The sequence below is a fragment of the Rhinolophus hipposideros genome (assembly GCF_964194185.1).
Source record: "Rhinolophus hipposideros genome assembly, chromosome: 3".
Lineage (NCBI taxonomy): Eukaryota > Metazoa > Chordata > Mammalia > Chiroptera > Rhinolophidae > Rhinolophus > Rhinolophus hipposideros.
Window position 1 is genome coordinate 29,997,777 of NC_138049.1, and position 17,226 is coordinate 30,015,002.

A 17,226-nucleotide genomic window follows, 5' to 3' on the forward strand; every position below is an offset into this window, starting at 1 on the left:
CAATAATGCATGAGTGTAATTAGACCAAATTTTCCAAATTTCTATCATATGGGATTTATCGATTTTAAATAAGTAATAGTTTCTAGTTTAAATAGATCAAACTTTCAGAAAGGCATTAGTTTGAATATGAACAATTTTGAGAATAGAACAAGAAATTGAACACCAAATCATTAAGGCAAATAACTATTGTATATCCTGTGAGGTGTGGGAATTATGACCTACTTAAGTTTGTATAACATAGTCTCTCATGAATCTAGTAGAGATTACATAGACTAGTTTTAAAGTACTTTTGAGGGTATTTTATTGAATAATTAAATGCATTGCACTTATTTCAACTCCCCAGTGATCTCTTACCTGGAAGGACACCCTCTCCACCCACCCTACCCCTAGGGATGGTGTAATTATGGAGATTGTAATTAAGCTGAATTAGTCCAGCTGTTTTTCTTTCATAATAATGCAAACGTTTATTATGCACTTAGCGCTATTCATGTCGATGGCCCTATTTCTCACCCCTCCTACTGCGCTGTCCCAGGGGGCATCCCAGAAATGTCATTTATTTGTTCATCTACTTATCTTTAAGATCTCTGAGTAGTGGGGTTTATTCTTTCTTTAATACTTTCAGGAAGTATTCTTTCACACTTCTGATGTGAGGGACAGAGGGCTTCATAGTGATGTTTTGCTGTTAGCCTTCCGTGTACCTGGGACAATACCCAGCTTTCCTTATGTGCCCTCAGACAGGTTAGGGACCACAGGTTAGGAATCATAGCTAAAGGGCCAGAAATGTGAAGATAAAATTTGCCTTAATAGTTTTTCAGGGACACTGAGTGACACTGACTCACTGAGATTTTACCTTTGAGTTTGTCTTTCTATTTAGAATTCTTTTCTTATACCTGTTTATTGTTGGGGGCTGGGGGTGGGGGGAGGGAAGAAGTACTGTTTCTTCATTCCAGCATGTCTGAGGGAATTTCTGTGGGTTGCTGTCAGAGTAGTTGTTGTACAGTTGAAGTGGTGTGGAGGAGGGAAGAGATCGTAGGAGATGGGATGGTTAGGAAGGCCATACATAAAGTATGGACTATTAGGTGGACCTCAGAGAGATGACAGAATTAGCGAGGCCCACAGTGCCCAAGGGAAGGGCATTGAGACAAAAGGGTAGGATCACCCGTTATGACACAGAAAGAAGCGTTTCAAGTGTAGGGGCCCCTAAAGATGCCATTCTGTGCAAAACGGGGTTCCAGAATATATGGAACAGTGTTTGATCGTGCTCGGTTTGTGATGAAAGCTTTAGTGATACACCAAGGAGTTCTAGCTGGTGTCCACTGGTTGGAGCTGTCCAAGATTCTTAGGCAGGGTGGAAAGCTGGCCTTCAGGCAAACTGCCACACATGCCTGCTGCCGAATCTTTCAGATTCCTCACCTCTTTCAATTTATGCTGTTCTGTGATTCTTTCTTATGTAACCTTTCCTTTCTTTCAATAGGTCACTGCTGTCTGGTCTGACTTATTGTTAATTCTTTGCTCTTCCTTTTCTGACCTCTCTAGAGCCTAGAAGAGGAGATAACATCAATTTTGTTTAGTGAAAAGGGCTTTTCTGATAGCATGCAAGCCACCTTCACCTCAGCCACCACTTGGACAGCAGAGGGCACTGTTGTGAACTATAATGCACCTTCTGAAAAGCTTTCTTCCTCGCCCTTCTCACAGTTTCCTGAGGTGCATTTTACTTTGTTTCCCCTGTTTTTAAAAGCCACATATGAAAGTGATTTTTATTTTTTAAATATTCAGGAACGCTTCCCTTCAATGCTTTCACTGGTGAAATTAAGAAACATTCAAGAAATAATGACTGAATTTGGACAGAACGAAAAGATACACATTGGATGTTTCTCCTGCTTCTTTTGGGGTACCTCTCCCCCCTAAAAATATCTGCCTATATTCATAAGATCATTTAAACTAGTAAGGCCCAGATTTGAAGTTATTATTATGTAGAGGGAAACCCTCAGCTAAGTATAGAAGCTAAGTATGCTTTGCAGAAGTAAAAGTATTCAAAGCCATAAAGTATGGACTTTAGTTAATATTATATCAGCACTGGTTCATTAATTGTGATAAATGGACCACACTACTTTATTATAAGATGTTAATAGTAGGAGAAACTGGGTATAGAATACACGAGAATTCTGTATTTTCTTTGTAAATTTTCTGTAAATCTAAAACTATTCTAAAATAAAAAAGTTGATTTAAAAAAAAAAAAGTATTCAAAGCCTAAATGTCTTTCAGGCATCATCTGATGGCTTGTTATTTTAAAAATTCTGTTTACATGGGAAAAATTTGAGGTACCTGCCACACTTGGTGAAATAATTGGTTTTGTTTTTTAGAATGAACCTAAGGGATTCCTTGAACTTGGGTGGAACCCATCCACCCATTTGAGGTTGAGTAATAATAATAATAATTCACTGACCTATAATAATAATGAACATTTAGGTACCGTACTACTTAACTAGAATAAATGTACTCCCAAGAAATAGATGTCTGCAGGGGGCAGGAGTAAGCGTCTCAAATAATAAATATGGTTCATTTCAGTTTTCAAAGACACCAGTGGAAGAGCTAAATTCTAAGAGAATATGCTTGGAATCATTATTGACATCCACCCTAATGTTATAATATCCCTTTTGCTAGTCTAATAATACGGTTAGGGATGTATTATACTAATAGATTATATGTATTATTCCCTCCCATTCCATTTCTGGAACAACATTTTTATGTTAATGGTTATCTGAGATCAACTATGATTTTGTAAGTTAAAGCTGTTTTTCAAAAGAGCCAGCCCAAAACAAAAATACCATTGTATTAATACTATATACATTTTAGGAATCAGGGTTTCAGGCAGGCTTTATAGTCTGATTAAGATCAAAACTTTTTTGGATAGGTTTTATAAGTTATAAAATTTACATTTTAAAATAATCAGTAAGCATTGATAGAATTCCAGTTTTTCTCTACCTTTTCAACTATGTAAGTAGTACTTCTAGGTATACTAAAATCACTTTATTTCTTTGGGAGGAAGCTGGCTGTTTTGTGTTTTTGTTTCCTTTTGTAAGCTTTTCACATTTGTCTTGATTGTCTTTTATGTGACCTTGAGCCAAGGTTTTTATGGATGTTGATTGTTACTGTTCTGTCTGCAATTTCCGATGTGTGTTTTGGTGGGTGTTGAGGTAAAACTTTATTGATTTTGTGTCCTTGGTTGCTTTTTGTTTCGCAGAAACGCGCTCCCGAGTCAGAAGGGCCTTGCACTGGAGCCAGTGATGCTGCTAAGGTTCTCCCCTTTCCCACGTTAACACCATTGCCTGACGCTTCTCACCCCAGTCACGTTTTCCCTGCTTACCTTTCAGTCAGCCATCATCATCATCTTTGTTTTTCTCCATGACATGAACCTACCATCAGTTAATTTTGGTGTCCGTCATTTTTATTTATTCATGTCTTTTTGTTTTTCCTCCCCTCATCCATTCTTTTTTTGTGCAGAGTTCACATGAGACTCTGAATGTAGTGGAGGAGAAGAATCAGGCAGAGGTTGGGAAAGACGAAAGAGTAATCACTGAAGACATGAACGGTAAAGAGCTATCACCTGGGAGTGGTCCTGGGGAGATCCGTAAGGTGGAGCCTCTGGCCCAGAAAGACTCCACCTCCCTGTCTTCTGAGAGCAGCAGCAGCAGTGAGAGTGAGGAGGAAGATGTGGGAGAGTACCGGCCCCACCACCGGGTGGCGGAGGGCACCATCAAGGAAGAACAGGAGTGTGAAGCAGAGTTGGAGGAAGAAGCCAGCCGAGCAGCCAAGGTAGTAGAGAGGCAGGAAGCAGTGCCAGAAGCCAGCGCAGGCAAGCAAGCAGGGGCCAGTGTAAGTGCAGTAGACACAGTGACCCAGGAAACTGTAGTTGCCCCAAAGATACCGACAGAGAAGAGTGTGCACGAAGGCGCTATTGAGCAAGACATGAGTGAAGAAGCAGAGGACGAGCAACATAAAGTTAACGGAGAGGTGTCTCATGTTGACATTGATGTTTTGCCACAAATTATTTGTTGTTCAGAGGTAAATGGGAGCCTCAAGCGGGAGCTAAACTCTGGAGCTATTTCTCAGGTGGAGAACACCTGCCTTTCTTCCTCTCCTGTCCTCCCAGTTCTCCTTCAGCTTTTTCAGCAAGATTCTGATCTTGATCTCTCACGGGAGGAAGGGGGAAAGCACTGCTTTGTAGGTTTTCTGCCCACGTGGGTCCTGGTTGCCAGCTCTTTGCTGCCCCTGGATCACCTGATAGAGGAAGCTTGCGTGTCTCCCTCACGTCATTTTTTCATTCTCGTTTCACATCTAAATTTTCCTTTGCATGTTTGGATGTTTTCAACTGTTTGTCTTCAGTTGCACAGCTTCCTCATGCTGAATGACTTTTTCGTTGGTTTAATTAGAAAATTATATATGTATTGTTGAAAAATGGACATTGTGAGTGTGTGTGCTGCTGTTGTCGTGACTGGGTTTGACTTTCTGGCTCATTCTGTGTTCAATTTAAGATTTTTAGAAATGGCAGCAGGCCCCGATTACCATGGTGCCCTGGATTCAACATCTGGCAGTGATGAAAACAGTATTTCTTGAATACCACTGTGGTTTCTGTTTTTAGATTCCAAGGATTGTATGGTTTGTTTAGAGCCTTTTCTTTCTTTTTAGACAGCCAGAGACTAGACTGTTTAATAGGAGATTTCTCTTCTCATTCTTTCCTGTCATCAGTTCTGGATTATTCACAAATTTCATGTTTTGAGGATATGAGTCTTTTCTTTTTTTCTCTTTAAGAAAGAGAACATTCCACACTCCTCTTAGATTGAGTGTTGGTCTCTAGGTGCAGTGTCTCTAAATTGGGAGTTAAAGTTATGCTGAAGAAGGGTTTACTTCCATGTACAGGTTTCTTGATTCTAAAATTAAATGCCTACCATGTAGGGATTATCCACATTTGCTTTCTTTGATGGGCTGGAAAATCTTGAAGTGACTTTGTCTTGAAATAATTAAATGAAGTTTTACTATGTTACTTTTAAACTTCCTGTTTCACTTCAGAGAAGACATTTAAAGAGTCTTGGAATGCCCTGAACTATTTTCTGCATTTATGTATGGTTGTTCCTCTTCAAATAATTACACTTAGAAGTTGTCTCTCCAGGAAACTACTGTAGTATTTTGGTAGTAATATAGTCTGGCGTTGTATTAACATACATGCTCAGCAGACTACAGTGTTAACAGCCCGTGAACTTCTCCTTTAATGTTTTTAATTGTTCAAAGCATTAATGCAATGTTGGTGGACTAATGCTAGATGTAACAGTTTAACTTATGCAACACAGAAGAAACACTGCAAGTTTTAGATACGTATAATTGAAAATGACCATACTTGAAAATATTCCTTCTGAAAATGGGATATCCTTGTCAATAGAGCAGAAAAGGCTTTTGGAGGAAAAGAGCAAATCTTAGCCTACCTAAATTGTATGCCAGTTAAAGGCATTGAGCCTTCACACAAACCATGTGGTTCTGTAAACTGCTAAATATCAAGGCAGGTCACTTCATGTAGTCCGTTCTGTTTTTTTTTCAATTTTATTATTACTTGCCCCAAGCTAAAGTTTATGTATCACTGTACACCAGGCTTGACATGTAAGTAATTTGGGACCATCATAATTTGAAGAAGAATATCATAATTTATGGAGCCATTATGTTAGCTTATTTTTATCGTGTGTGTGTGTGTGTGTGTGTGTGTGTGTGTGTGTGTGTGTGTGTGAGAGAGAGAGAGAGAGAGAGAGAGAGAGAGAGGGAGATTTGAAGGAAAGTGTTTTTCTTTTATATCTTTTGTTTTAGATTATTCTACTCTTTTGTTCATGAGTGTGTGTTTGGATATATTTCTTACCATTATTTTTGGAGGCTCCATTAAGCACTTTTACTTCATTACCTCTAGAATTTATTTTTTCCTTCCTTTCCACCTCAGCCACCAGTGGTAAAAACAGAGATGGTAACAATTTCTGATGCCTCACAAAGGACAGAAATCTCCACCAAGGAAGTCCCTATTGTCCAAACTGAGACCAAAACCATCACATATGAGTCTCCACAGGTACAAAAGCTCCAGATTTGGACTATTTGAGTTCCTTTTTACTTAGTCTGTTTCTGTTTTCATTCTGTCTTCTCCTAGTTTATATGTTTCTGACTTTAACATAGCTTTTTACATCTCCACCTTATAACGGTACCTCAACAATGTAGGTTGCTATGTTGCTTCTTAAATTGAGACAGAGAACTGCAGTCAAATTGATGACCCAATCATTATAGGGAGGAAACATACACATGATTATTTAGTGCCAATCTTGGTTATATTATTATAAGCTATTTCTGGCTTAATGTATCCAGGAATGTTTATGTACACTGCGGAAACAAATCATCTCATAAAGTTTATTGGATATGGTGTAATAATTTGTGGACTAGTAGGATTTAGGCTCTGTCCCCCGAACTCTATGAAGACAAATCCAATCAACTCACTTTTGCTTCCAAGTACATACACATGCACACATATACATCCATTCTTCTCCTTCACATGGGATTATTTTCTGAAGACATACATCATCATTCTTACATAAACGCGATATTGTGTAGCTGGATAATTATTGGATTTGTATGTGATTTTAGATATTCAGACATTGATTCTGTAAAGATTTGAAATAGGCATTAAGATACCTAACCTTATAAGGATAACAGAACAAGTAAAGTGTTATTTCAAAGTTGAACTGTTTAGAAATTTGTGCTATTTCTCAATTGAGAAATTCAGTGTTCATAGTAGGATTATACCATGGTGAACGATGGCAGATTATTACCCTCTCAAAATACTTTTCTAAAGGTTTAATGCGTGTATATATTCCTCAAAATTACTTTAGATATGCTATCTTAAATGTGCATAGATCTCACATAAGCACAAACAGGATTTTTATAAATGGGTGTGGTGGGAGAGCTTGTACTCGTGTACTGTGGTGGTAAGTGTCCTCATGAAAAGTACATTGCGTGAACCAAGTTCAGGAGAGATTTCCTCTTAACATGCAACAAGAAAGGCTCTGAACCTTCTGGTTATTTCTTTGCATCCGTGTCAGGAAACAGGAGGCAAATATATTTGGTGATCTTAACATAACTGTTAGGCTATTAGTTTCCTTTATTATTTCCACTGGTAAACTCTAGAATTTTCTACCTTTTCTAGTATCAAAGCAAATGAGTTAAAATCTATTTGGATATATCATGGGATTTATATATGAAATCTATATATAGAGAGAGCACAGGCATGTGTATGTATTGAAATATATGCCCGCATATATATGTTCACAATGCACAAACTATTACAGGAACAATGTCATTTAAAAAAGAATGTACTAGAAATAAGCAAATAACCAAATCACGAAGTTTAGTCTACGGTAGTCAGGTTCTATGGCTTACTAATCTGAGAAAATGTTTATCTACTTTTACCCACCTGTGCTTAAACAACAAAATCAGCACTTCTGATCACTGTGGAAACTTCCCTACCTGGTTCTCTGGTTTTTTTTTGGAGCTTCTACCTTTGACCTTCCGTCAAATTCTCTCATGTCATGACTCCCTGGTAGCTTTCAGTCCTACCTCACCTCTACCTCCACTCTTCCTTTTTTGTATTTCTCTGTATATGGGGTTTTCTTCTCCATGTGCATTTAGCCTCTCCATTACTCTCTTTAAATGACAGCCAGCAAATTACCACTATGACATGCAAAGCCAGATAGCGTCTTCTGCCAAAGGCAAAGATTTTAAAAGATGCATATTGATGGGAGGGGTCTTCTCTGACATCATAATGAAAGTTAAGCATTGCTTTGTGTTTTTCCCCCAAAGATTGATGGCGGGGCCGGTGGTGACTCTGGCACGTTATTGACCGCACAAACCATCACTGCTGAGTCTGTGTCAACAACCACCACCACACACATCACCAAGGTAAAGCAATCTGAGGAATCCTACTTAGAGGATGGTACATTGCAAACAGGGTCTTTTCTGAATTATTTCTTTGTTTCTAGTCACACTTCAGATTGATACACAGACAGTACCAATGGAATAAAAGTGCCTATCTTTAAAGTATAGAAGAAATTGGGCTCCATTGACAAATGTATTTAAATGAAATTGCCGTTTTGTAAAGTACAAGGAGGTAAAAATATGTTGTGAATAGGTATAGCTGAGACAGCTAACTAGCTATAGGAACAGAATTTAGCAAAAGTAGAAGCACAGGTTTGGTAAGTACAAAGGGTATGTTAGACTGTCATTCAAAATTTTCAACAATTTGTTCAAGTGATGGAAATTTTTCATTGATTTAAGATACTTGTATGTTGACGTGGGACATTTTTCCAGATCATTCCGAAATGTTTAATACCAGATGCCCAGTGATTCTCCAAGTGTGGTCTCTGGAGTAGCAGCAGCAACCTCGTCTGGGGACTTGTTGGTAGTGTGAATACTGCGGCCCCACTCGGGACCTTCTGCAACCGGGGGGGTGCTTTAAGAGGCTCTCCAGGTGATTCCGATACATGCTGCAGTCACCACATTTCTAACTCTAGCCTTATTTTCTAGCATTTCCTTTTGCTTCTACTTCTCACATTTGGTTAGTGCTTGAAGGTCTTAAATGTACCCTTTGTGCCCTCTTTGCCCCATATTTCAACAAAAAACTGTAAATGAAGAAATGCCACATAAATGCAAGATGGTATTGGTGTACATTTTAAAGCATATACAGTTATTAAGGCTATTAATACGCCTTGTTCTGTGTGGTGAAGTGCAGTCACTTGTGTAAGTTTCTCAGAGTTGTGAGGTTGGATGTGTGCTTTCTCAGGACCCTGTGGAATTTGCTCATTGTCCCTTTAGAATGTCACAGGCATATGGTCTCTTCAGCCTCTGCCGTGCCCGGGCTCTATTATTTTGCTCCCAGCCAGTACCTCTGGTGGCAGTTCACCCAGGAGCTCCTGCCCCCAGGGCCGACCACAGCCTCTGCCCAGCCATGCTGCATGTTCACATGTACAACTACATGCAGAAGCTGCACTTAAACAGGAATGAATAGATCCCTGTCACACACTTACATGTCTTAAACCAAATCCAAGTCCTCTTTTTATCATTGCACTAAACCAAGTGAACAGAGTCACCAAATAGACTTGGATGAGGAGAATCAAGCAGTCAAAACGGTCATACCAAGCAGTTCCCCAAACCTACACAGGACACCAGTATTGTTACAAGGCCTGTAACTTTACATAAACCAAGCAAGTATTTCTTCTCCACTCTTCTTTTCAAAAATAGCCAATTGGGAGGCAAGAAACTCCCGAACTTGTAATGGAATGTCCCAGTGGAACTATGTGGATTAAAAGGGGGCTGTTCCCTCTGAGTCTCACCTAAGTCTTGATAAATTAGTTTTAAGGTTGCTTCCAGTTGAGGAATACTTGTGGATGCTACAACTTTAACAACAGGATTCTGTACTGAGCTTGAAAATAAGGGAAGTTTCTAGAACATCAGTCTTCCCCACTCCATGTGCATTGCCTTACGATCATCAGAAGGTCGAGCTGTGCTCCATGCCTGATTTCTCTGATTGTGTGTAAGACATGCTTTAGTGATTCTGTCCTCCCTGCCCTTCTTTTTCTTTATGACCTTTAGACTATGAAAGGTGGAATATCTGAAACAAGAATTGAGAAACGCATTGTGATCACAGGAGATGCAGATATTGATCATGACCAGGTAAGGACCTGAGGTTCTGGTTCTGAAATGGACCATGTTTGTTTTCCAAGGTCTGCACCTCTTGTCATGTCCCGTCCCTATGCCAACCCCCTTCTCCCAGTGCCTCCTGCGTGAGTCCACTTCCTCAGTGTGGTATAAGATACCTCACGGCCTAGACACACCTGTCCTACAGCCTCCCTAATAAGAATCAGCACAACACATGGATCATGGATTGCCCTTTACTTCCCACTGGCTTTACGCATTCTTTTGGGTCTATAAAATCATCAAGAGAATTCCTGGCAGCCATTAGTTATTCATCTGGGCCTGATTTAAAGGCAAGTCATCAACTATTAACAAATGAATGCTAGTTTAATGACACTGACTTCTAAAAAATAAGAAAAGCCACTAAGTTTGACTTATGCCTACGTTTAGGAACTTACCAAGCATTTTTTTAATAGCATTACAAAAGTTGGGCTATTTACCACTAGGTTTTTTTCCCGAATTATTACTATTATTGAGGGTCAGGGAGGTAATCTAAGGTCTTTTACAACGTGAACATTTACATGTATTCAGGAAAGAAAAATTTTGAACAATGGTACTTCCATTCTAATATTGAGCAGAATGCATAACTTTAAAAAGCAGGTGATGAATGAAACTGCCGGAGACTTTGAGAGTAGCTTTAATTTTAGACTGCAGTCCCAAGTGATGATGATAAGTTGTTGTTGTTGTTGTTGTTGTTTTAATTTTCTGAGTGATTTTAACTCCACTTTAAAGGAGACCAAGCTGTTTTCCTTCTATAACAACTTGAAGAGAAAAAGAAATATTCAGCTAACCATTCCAGCTAAGGAGTAGGAACAAATGTTAGTTATCCAGCTTTGAACACAGTATTGAACTAGGGAAAGAGAATTTTAGGAAATAAAAGTTCTCCTTTATGAAAGACTCCAAATATATGGTGATGGAAGGAGAACTGACTCTGGGTGGTGAACACACAGTGGGATTTATAGATGATGTAATACAGAATTGTACACTTGAAATCTATGTAATTTCACTAACAAGTGTCACCTCAATGAATTAAAAAAAAATCCAAACACAAATAAAAACCATAATGAGATATTTAAAAAAAAGAAAGACTCACTATATGTGACCAAAGAGAAATTTTTCTATACCTGCGAAAACAAAAAAACAAAAAAAAGTTTTTTAAACCCCTGTAAGCATAATTTTCCTTACATATTTCATATGTTAAAGGGTTGCCCTGACTCTGAATTTTGACTGAAGAGCACAATTCCTAGTAGATGACTAGTACGTGTGCGTCTTTTCCGCTGGAGAGTGAATTACCTACGTGAGAACCAAGGCCTCAGGATCCCATGTAGAGGATCTCTTCTGCCTCTGTCCACTGGTACAGCCTTGAGTTCCTTTGACCTTAAGTTGGAGCAAACCTATTCTTGCTCTTTTGCTCTGGGACTCGCACTCAGCAAGCATTTGTGGACTTCCTACAGCGGAGCGTGGTAGGCAGGAGCCCTCATGCGTTGGCTTGGTGGAAAATGAAAACTGGGGTCTTCCCCCAGCCTTTGTTTCCACTGAACCTAGGCCCTTTCTGGCTTTCAAATGCCACTTTCTCCCCTCAGATTTTATTTTATGTGCATTCTTTAGTACCAAAATAGCACCTATTCCACTCGTACATGAAGAAAACAATCGTGACGTCATCACAGCGTTAACTGTCCTATTTGTAAGATGTCCTATTTCAGCCCGTTTTAAAATCCAGGTCAGATATCCAAATAATGAGAACAGAGATGTAACTTTTCTTTGTCTAATTATAAGATGGTGTAAACTTTTTTGAGTAAATTTAATTGTGGTTTCTGGTGTGTTTGTCACCAGAATCTCATGATGAGTTCCCTTTCTTCTTAAAGCCTTTAATGCATGACAGAGCTGTTTAAAATTAAAGGAGTGAAATCACTTCTCTGTCAAAAATTGATGTTGATCATGTAGCGACTTTAAAATCATTGACTTTTTTTTCAGTTCCTTGCCTACATTAATAGTGGAAGGGAAACCTTCACTTGAAAAATATAGGAAAAAAGGAATCTCTTCTGTGCTGGCAAATTAAAGAGGCATGCCCTTACAGAGGCTTGCTTTGCAGATTCCTCACCCTATGTGAGTCCTGACACTCTCAGCTCTGTACCAGGGAAAAGGAAACGACCCTGCAGTTAGCTTCTCAGCTCAGCTGTCAGCTGGTATATTACTGAGCAAAACCCAGTCCTGATAAAATACCTTCTCAGTTCGGTAATAGGATGTGATTAAAAAGTGTTCTCACAGTCTTTCTTGTTGCCATAACCAGTTAATACTTGACAGTATTTAGTTTCTTACCATATTTAATTTCATGTACTGCTCTTATAGAATGAAAGGAACTAATGGCAGACTGACTGCAAATGTGTTTGAAGATGATTCTAACAGTTTTTTATTTTCCCTACTTTTCTGCTAATTAAAGCATGTTTCGCACGTGTTCCTTTCCCATGAGCATCATTTATAGTTTTGCTGTAACAATTACACTGCTTTTATGTAGGTACGACTTTACAGTGAACATAAACTCTTGAGTGTCTGATAAGTTGTCTGTAAGCTATATTTGGGTCCCATCAGAGTTTGTCCTTCCCAATTTGGATTCCACAAACGAACATGGGGTAGACAGTTTTAATCATTCCAGTCTCCCTCTTGCATACACACGCACACGCACACACAGCCACACTCCTGTACTTCTCCCTCCCCACGGACACTGCAGTGAATACCCAGAAACACTTTCTGAGATAAGATCGCCCCACTCCACTCTTGCCCTCCCGTCTCCCTGTTCTTCCCACCTGACAAACAGTTGTGCTGATGCTCAAATTGGTGGCTGGTCGGTCCCCCGTCTGAGTTCTCTCTTGTCCTGACACAGGTAGGTCGCCGGTTTGTTCTCTCGTGGAATTTTAAGCTCCCTCAAGAGTCTTTCAATCTTCCGTGCAAAAGTTTTTTGGTGTAAAAACAATTTCTTTTTCTGTGGAATAGGCTCAAGGTTTTGCTGACAGAAACTATATTCCAAACAAAATATGCACTTGTCCCCTTAGGCAGGTGACAGAGCAGCAGGAAAATTGCACTGCTTTTTTCAAATGCGTATTTTCCTTATGAATCATGGCACTCTTTAGCCTAGTAGAATTTCTTTTTTGTTTCATAGATCTGTCCTAGATTTTTAGTGCTGTTCAGTGGAGTTTTCTTTTACTTTCTCACCAAAACCTCTTTTAATAATTTCCCCTCTGAAAAGTAGGATCTTTCCACGTTGCCGCAGCACTCGTATACTTTCTGATGCTCTGCAGAGAAACCTTGTTGCTTTGTCACAGCCTGATCCAGAGAAGAGGCCAGGAACCAGTGGCGGCACCCTGGCTTCTGCTGCTGCCCTGCAGCCCACGGGCAGGATGGCCGTGGCCGAGACCCACTGACCTTTGTGCATCAGTGTTTTCAACTGTAAAATAAGGAGCTCGACTTTATCACCTAAAGATTAGTCCATGTCTGGCCTTCAGCTTTACTGAGTGTCATTGTTGCTGCAATTTTCATTGTTCTGTGCCCTAGGAGTTGATATTTTTCCTGCAACACTTTAGTTCAGCAGACTTTACCACAGTTACTGAGAGCCCAAGAGGGCGCAGATGGGCGAGGGCTGCCTGGTCCTGCCCGTCGGGGTTTCAGGCAATCTGTTAATAACGAGTAGAACTTCAGTGTACAGGGCACCCCTGTGCTGGGTGCTTCACATCAGTCCTTCACCCTTACAGCAAACCTTAAAATGGTCCCTGCACCCTTAGCATTGGTCTCAGGTTACCAGGTGAGAGGTTACCAGGTCAGAGAAGATCTGTTGTTTCCAAGTCTCATGGGAGTGCAAGGCTGGGATTCAGAGCCCGCCAGTTCCTTCTGCATGTATCATTATTTGAAAATGGACTGGAGAAATGGTACTTTGGGGAAATGAGAAGCCTTCTCTGAAATTAACCAGTCTTCCTGCTTCCTCAAGTGAAGCAATAAAACCACGTTGGCCCAAGGTGGAATCCCAGGCGATCGGCACACGTGTGTTGCCATCCTGAGCAGGAGCCTATTTCTCCGCTGACTGTGCTCTCTTCTGACCCTGGCAGGCACTGGCCCAGGCCATCAGAGAAGCCAGAGAGCAGCATCCCGACATGTCGGTCACGAGAGTGGTGGTGCACAAAGAAACGGAGCTGGACGAAGGGGAGGAGTAAGTTCAGGTGAGAGAGCCTGTGTTGTGTGGGATCTTTCTTGTGACTGTTTTGTGCTCCTGAACTGAGGAATGGGAACATGCTTCTGCGTCACAGTGTCTGTCTCCTGCAGCCCGTTTCATTTTCAGACTGTATTATCCCCAAGTACATGGACTCGGGTTACCTGCATATAATTATAAACTGTCGACCAGCGGGCATGTAGTGTTAATAAGTGCCATGTATTGAGGGCTGCTAATAATTGACAGTTATAAGTTGTTTTACGACTTAAAAGCACAGTGATACAGTTATCTTAATTAATGTTCACAGTGACCTTTGAGGAAGGTGCTGTTGCTTTCATTTAGACGAGGGATTTTTATTGGAGACACAGAGATGAGAGATGAGTTAAGTCTTTTAAATATAGACATTAATACTTGTATATCAGAGAATGAACGATAAAAGGAAGATTGTTTTGACTAGATAAAAACTGAAAACTTTGATCGAACCAACAAAAAGTAAAGGATAGATTGCAAAGTTTAATATTCCAGGCAAAGAAAGGATTAATGCCCTGACTATATTAAGAACTCTTACATGTCATCAAAAAACTGAAACACTTAAGTAGAAAAATGGGCAGAGGGTTAAGCAAACCATGTAGAAACTTAAGTGAATAATAAACAAAAATATTTAAATTAATACCAATTAAAAATTCAGTGTACATATTTTCACTTACAAATCTGGCAAGTTTATGTTTTTAGCTGGTGTTGGGGAAGTTGTGGGAGGAAAAATATACTTATATGCTGCTGTATAAATTAGTAATATTTCCTGGAGGACAATTTGACAAAAAAAACCCAACCATTGAACATGCCTACCATTTAACCACTATTAAGAATTTATCTTAAATAGAGATGTATATTTATCTTAAATAATTTATCTTAAATAATCGGAGAACTATATATTAAGTTTCTTTTCCACAAACATGAAGTATTCCTCCATTTATATAGATCTTCTTTAATTTCTTTCAATTAAATTGTATGATTTGTGTGTTTTTTCTTTTACCCAGAAAGAGGTCTTATAAGTCTTTTCTGGATGTTGCTGGTATAGGGAGCTACAATTGACTTTTCTATATTGGTCTTGTACCTAACAACTCTTTATATCTCAGATACTGTTTTCAACACAGGGTGTAGAAAGGCCTACAAGCAGAAGTCATTTAAAATTTTAGCACAAGCACAGTATCTAGTTACCTTAATAAAAGTGCTGTTATATGCTGAATGTTTACCTTTTTATTTTTGAGATGTATTTCCCTGAATGTTATATATGGAAGGCTGAGAATATCTGAGCTGGGAGTCAGATGGTCAAGTACTATGTTTTCATCTTGCAGATCTCAAACTATGTGATTTTGGGCATGTCAGTGGAAATGGTTAGATCTACCTTTTTTAAAACATAGGACTTACATAAGGATATCATAAAACAATAAGAAAATTGAGTGTTATAAAAATGTAAAAATAGTGGGTATTTCTCCTAAATTCTATGAATCAATAATGACCACTGTGAACATTACCAACACCCTACTTTCATTTGTGACATTTTAATAAGTTTTAAAATGAATTAGTTATATGAGTTATTCCTGGCACCTTATATTCATTTTCACAGTGTACACACACACACACACACACACAGAGCCTTTCAAGTTTGCCTGTCTTAGAGGTCATGTTTTATAAGCAGCCTTGTTAAACAGGTTTAAGGAAGTTAAAGTATAAATTCACATAGAAGGTGAGCAAACTAGATAAGTTTGGAAAAATTCATTCATCCATTCAAAAAATATTTGAGTGCTAAAATATGCTAGGGTAGGGCTAGACATTCAGGATTCAAATTATCAAGTTGGCAGACAAAACAAACTCGGTCTCTCCTTCTTTGGGGAGGCTGTGCTCCAGGAGGGGAGGTGTAAATATTAACAAGTAAACAAAATATAATTGCATATCTGATAAATGCTCTGAAGGAAATAACGTCATATGAGAAAACAAAACGAGGGAGTCAAACTATTATAAATTTAACCTATTACTCAAGAAACAAAGTTTGAGTTGAAATCTAAAGGAAGAATAGGAGTGAATCTCAGTATCTCAAAGTCATTTTACCATCTGTACCACCCACTAGCTGCAGCTTGTTCTTGAACCTTTTCCTTTGCTGGTGACTCTCAGGGCTGGGAGGAGTGTGTTTCTACTGCTGCAGCTGCCCTGGCAGGGTCCCACAGAGGCAGCAGGTGGGCCAGGGCAAAGAGCAGGAGTGTATCTGAACATCAGAAAAGAACAAATATTTGTGCTGTATCTCTCCCAGCTCCCTGTTCATGAAGAGCTCTCCTTCCGACCTGACCTGACCTCTCCCGTTGGAGTAGCTCTGAGCCTTTGATCCAGCATTGAAAGTAGGCAGTGGGGGTGTAGAACAGACAGGAAGATGGCCAAAGACAGCCTGCAGTGGACTGAGTCTCCGGAGTCTGCCATCTCAGCTGGGTGTCGGCCGGCTGTGAGGCAGAGAGGAGCTAAGTGCAGACACGGTGAAAAAGAAAACACAGACTTTACAGGAGTACTTCAGTAAATCTTTGTACTTCTTTCTATGTCCGCTTATGGACTATTTCCTCCTCCTGCCAATTTGTTCTAAATGCATATGTATGAGGCCTCACATGGACACAAAATGTTCCTAACATGTTACCACTGGGATGGAGTCCTGACCTGTCCTGATGAGCGGGGAGAAGACTCCAGGCTTGTTGGCTTCTGAAAGCATGAGTCCCAGAAGGTGGAGCTTGTGACTCTGCTTTAGTTGGCACCATGAGCTCTCTGAACCCAGACTTCAAACGAGCCTCTCGAACTCCTTGTGTAAATCATTGATGTGGGCTAAAAAAAGTGAACGATGCCTCCTTTTCATCTGAAAGCAGTGAGCAGCCAAAAGATGAAATGACACAGGAGCGGACTCTCCTCCATTCACTCATTTTATTCCTTTGTTTGCTTATTATACAAATATGCATAGAGGGCCCGTGAGATACCGTCTACTGTTTTACTCTGGAGATTTCAAATCAAACAAGGTCTGCACTCACAGACAGTAAGTCAGTGCTGCAGAACAGCTCCAAGTTTTGTGCTATGTTCTGAATTGGGTTTAGTGGGAACAAAAAGATCTCTAAATCAGGATGGAGCGTCTCACTTGAACTTTAAGGTTAGTAGAAGTTAGCTCAGTGAAGAAAGGCATGGAAGAAGGAGGTATTCCAGGCAGGATATGGTGCTGTGAACTTAAC

At 39.7% G+C, this 17,226-nt stretch overlaps 1 protein-coding gene across 28 annotated transcripts in view; it reads left to right on the top strand.

The window, feature by feature from the left end:
• The window catches only part of EPB41L2 (erythrocyte membrane protein band 4.1 like 2), a 206,579-nt gene that overhangs the window by 176,176 nt on the left and 13,177 nt on the right, over positions 1-17,226 (top strand). For 10 of the 28 annotated variants that reach the window (XM_081031859.1, XM_081031855.1, XM_081031835.1 and 7 more), the window contains 7 exons: positions 1,537-1,704; positions 3,245-3,298; positions 3,505-4,065; positions 5,981-6,103; positions 7,882-7,980; positions 9,670-9,750; positions 13,869-13,979. In XM_081031859.1, the coding sequence (XP_080887985.1) occupies positions 1,537-1,704; positions 3,245-3,298; positions 3,505-4,065; positions 5,981-6,103; positions 7,882-7,980; positions 9,670-9,750; positions 13,869-13,973 (1,191 nt within the window). In that variant the 3' untranslated portion in view covers positions 13,974-13,979. The remainder of the gene's footprint in view (positions 1-1,536; positions 1,705-3,244; positions 3,299-3,504; positions 4,066-5,980; positions 6,104-7,881; positions 7,981-9,669; positions 9,751-13,868; positions 13,980-17,226) is intronic. The other 18 variants (XM_081031862.1, XM_081031842.1, XM_081031836.1 and 15 more) reach the window with 5 other exon arrangements.